The sequence below is a fragment of the Alosa pseudoharengus genome, unplaced genomic scaffold, assembly GCF_046254945.1.
Source record: "Alosa pseudoharengus isolate Yale_2024_CS ecotype anadromous, Long Island Sound unplaced genomic scaffold, YU_APseudo_1.1 YU_APseudo_1.1_scf_10, whole genome shotgun sequence".
NCBI classification, from domain to species: Eukaryota; Metazoa; Chordata; class Actinopteri; order Clupeiformes; family Clupeidae; genus Alosa; species Alosa pseudoharengus.
The window spans coordinates 4,749,293-4,753,086 of record NW_027468565.1 but is presented as its reverse complement, the minus strand read 5'-3'; the positions used below and the strand labels follow the sequence as shown (position 1 = coordinate 4,753,086).

The 3,794-nt window shown below is 42.3% G+C and overlaps 1 protein-coding gene across 1 annotated transcript; it reads right to left on the bottom strand.

Moving 5' to 3' along the window:
* Positions 1-91: 91 nt before the first annotated feature.
* Positions 92-3,494, bottom strand: LOC143139150 (stonustoxin subunit beta-like). The gene is made up of 3 exons (XM_076299754.1): positions 2,618-3,494; positions 2,089-2,135; positions 92-1,846 (listed from the first exon to the last, which is right to left on the bottom strand). The coding sequence occupies exons 1-3, from the start codon at positions 2,635-2,637 to the stop codon at positions 1,290-1,292; spliced, it is 624 nt and encodes a 207-aa protein (XP_076155869.1). The 5' UTR covers positions 2,638-3,494; the 3' UTR covers positions 92-1,289.
* Between the last annotated feature and the right edge of the window lie 300 nt (positions 3,495-3,794).

Genomic DNA, 3,794 nt, shown 5'->3' with positions numbered 1-3,794 from the left:
AATTTCATTTGAGCATCGACAAGTCATGGAGGCAACTCAATCTGTTTGTTAGAGTACATTTATTTCAAAAGATCATTCAGTACAAATAAAATCAGCAAATACAATTTACTCTGAGATATTGGATAACTTTTTTCAACCTAAAGCAAAATGTAAATGCATCTTATCTAGCATTAGTATGGTTACCTTATGTATCAATAATTATTATGAATTGTGTGGTCTAAAACTAGCTAGATCAACAGCAAATTGTCTTGAAAAGGAGGCACTGAGAAAAGCAAACTGATGCAGTTTGGTGAAAGTATTTGTGCAATATTGGATCAACAAGATCATTGCCAGGTTACACCCAAGAGGACATTAGCCCATCACAAAAGTTGACCAATGAAACATAAACAAATTAACAAGCATCACAAGAATTTATATTCATATTACTTTGAAATGGAAATAATTATTAGATCAATTACAGTTTTGTTCTGATTACTTAAGCGTTATTTTGAAATATTTTTTGTGTGTGTGTGTGTGTGTGTGTGTAGTAGGGCTGCACAATTATTGCAATCGTAATCGCAGTATGAACCAACGCAATTACCTAATCGCAAAAGCTACAAATAATCGTGCACAGTTAAAGGAAAATTCCGGTATTTAGCACTTTGAGTCCCTTTTCTGGTTTGTTTTGGATGAACTAGAGTGGTGGACACCGAAATTTTGACGATTGGTCCTGTATCGACTTTTCTGACTCGTTTTGAATCGCCTTTGACTACTCAGAGTGGCTGCCAACAGGCATACTCAAACAAGTCCTAAACCAACCCTTAACGTTCGTTTTCAAAACTGTGCAACTCACCGAGTGGTTAGTGGTGTTCGTTGATGTTCCAAAACAAGTAGCGCAGCGAAATACAGTTTCTGTCTTATTTGTTTTATTTGGCATTTTGTAAAATCCCATTGATTTCTGTTAGAAGACTCATCCAAAACAAACCAGAAAAGGGACTCAAAGTGCTAAATACCGGAATTTTCCTTTAATTTTGTCACATTTCTAACTTTTATATTAATTTCATCCTCCTTGACTATGCCATTTCTGGTTGGTAGGTAGGTGTGCTTAGTCTATGAGGGTCACAGAAATTCTGACTGGTGAGCTTCATAGTCGGTCGGTGGTGCTGTGCTTTTTGTGCACCAGGCGTGCTCACAAATGAATCGTGCTGCCCTAGTGTGTAGTATGTTTACGCGGTCTTATTCTGTGTGTGTGTGTGTGTGTGAATGTGTGTGTGTGTGTGTGTGTGAGTGTGTGTGTGTGTGTAGTATGTTTACGCGGCCTTTTTCTGTGATGTCTGTGGGCAGATAAACACAGAGGAGTCACGGCAGACTCTGAAGCCGGCGTAAAGAGGCAGGGAGAAGTTGTGCTTGAAGGTGTGGAGGAGAGAGAACTTGCGCTGGTTGGAGACCGTCTTGATTTTGAAGAAGGCCAGGGTGCCGTCCAGCCAGTCCAGATACACCCCCACACGGTGACACCCAGAGGGCGGCTGTGCCATGTCCGTCTTTTTGTTATCATGCCAGATAGTGTACTTATAATCGCTGCAGTCCAGACTCCAAGAGCGTTTGTTGCGGCCAAGGGTGCAGTCAGGGCCCTCACCCTTTCTGGCCATCCCAGCGTAGGCCACACCAATGGAGACCAGGCCGCTCCACTTGACCTCCCAGTAGCAGCGGCCGGTCAGCGACTCTTTGCATAGCACCTGCGTCCGGCAGTCAAACCTGTCGGAGAGCTGAGGGACTGGGATCTCCCACTCCCCCCACCTGATCTTCTTCTCCTTCAGGAAGAGCCGCTGGTGGGCGGTGTCTTCGTCCGGGGTAAGTGTACACTCATCTGTGCACACAAGGAAAGGTGAGGCTGTTAGAATCACTTTATAGATCATCTAGCTTTGAAATCTATCATTCATTAATTAATCAATTCATTCATTTATTCATTTATTAGGCTATTAGCCTTTTTTTTTACTACCGGTATAATTGATGCTCTTACAATGTACTGTATGTGTCCTGCTAGTGGTTACTGTTATAATGTAAGATAACGTTTTTTTTTCTCTGTAAACAATGACATTTTAGACGTACATCTGTCTTCTCCTTTTCTCAAACGAAACTCTCCACCCTCTTCGATCCTGTAGAAGAAAAAAACAAGCAGACAGAAATATTCACAAGATGAAAATGAAATGGTAGAGATAGAAGGAAATGACTAAACTAAATTTTAAAGAAGATGGTTGTACAGGTCTGGCTAACGCCCTGAGAAGAAACCCATCCCACATGAAACATCTTGACCTGAGATTCAACCACCCTGGAGAACTGAATAACTCCAACAGTGCACTAGAGGAAATCAGGTTAGTCATGGTTTAATTTTTAGTATAGCACAGGGTCGGTATCGACCCAAATCACTCGTTCAATCACTAATCTCAATGTAAAGTATATCGTAGCCGAGTCATTGTGCTAGCTACATAGTCATGGCATACACCATTGGAAAGCCACGAGCCTCAGGATTCATGAGATCCGTGTCGACTGAATGAAACCCATCCCGAACGGCTAAAACCTACAATTTGTATCACTAGTCACGTTTCCAAATGCCCCCACCACCACCGTGTCTCCTCACATTACAGCCTTTGTGTACATCCCGGGCTTCAGGCTACCCCAACATGCTTGGTGTCATACTGTTCACAAGAAGCACGAGAATCCGAATATCCACCGTGTTTTGTCGACATTACGTTTAGAAGATGCATAATTCCACCCAAACAGTACCGTTTAGTTTGTAAAAAAACAAACGATAACTTTTCTCTGACAGAAAACCACATAGTTCGTATGCTTATCCTATGTATCGCCGGGATTCACACCACTCAGCGTGTTCAGGAAGCTCTCCTGAGTACGTAGACACCAGTGACAACTTTGTGTGACGTACCGTTGTCGAGAAACACGTGTTAGAAGCATGATAGCCATGCGAGCTGCCTAATGGATAAGTTAGCTTTGATTGACAATAGCTCTGGCCTATGACAAGCTACGAGGATGGTTCAAAGATCGTCTTGTAGCCAACGAGTAGACCTTTCGAATGACGTATGGTACAACCACCTCCGGTGAGGGGAACTCTGGGAAATTGAGTCCACCTTCGTTGTGCATAACGATAGCTTACTAGTACGACCGGCTCGTCAGAGGAATACAGTCGCAATTTTTACAGTTAGATAGATAGATAGATACTTTATTGATCCCCAAGGGTAAATTCAAGGATCATTTGGATCTTTTGAAGAAGAAGAAAGCAGAAAACATGCCGAAAAGACAGGCAAAGAAGAAGAACGTGGAGGTTGAACCAGCTGAGCATTTCCACACAAAAATGGCTCTAAAGGGGTCATACTTCATTGTACAAACATTTCCTTAGATATTTATCTTCACAACACCTGGGAGTGGGCCTCTGATGTGTTTCAGTGGCCCTTTTAGGGACTTTCACATCTGAAATGTGGCCATTTCCAGGGATTTACATAACCGCCTGAAAGAGAAAGCAATATTCCAGCTACTGTAGCACCTTGACAGTACATAACAGAGTCATTCTGACAGTTTCTAAAAATTCTACAAGGTCTCAGCTTTCAGGGGATACCAGGCATTTGATGATAGGTCACAGTATGAGGACACAGGAGCTATTTCAATAGACGCTGTGCAATTTCGGGCAAAATCCCAAAAATAGGCCCATATGCACATCAGGAATCAACAAAATTGCATCATGCTTCAGTCAGTAGATGTCTGATTTGACAGTGTCATCAATGTTCATCATCTCAATGTTTTCA

Coding starts and splice junctions, on each gene's coding strand:
- LOC143139150 (XM_076299754.1), bottom strand. CDS start 2,637: ATGTACACAAAGGCTGTAAT. Junction 2,136..2,617: donor ATGTACACAAAGGCTGTAAT/GTGAGGAGACAC, acceptor TTTCTTCTACAG/GATCGAAGAGGGTGGAGAGT. Junction 1,847..2,088: donor GAGAAAAGGAGAAGACAGAT/GTACGTCTAAAA, acceptor TTGTGTGCACAG/ATGAGTGTACACTTACCCCG.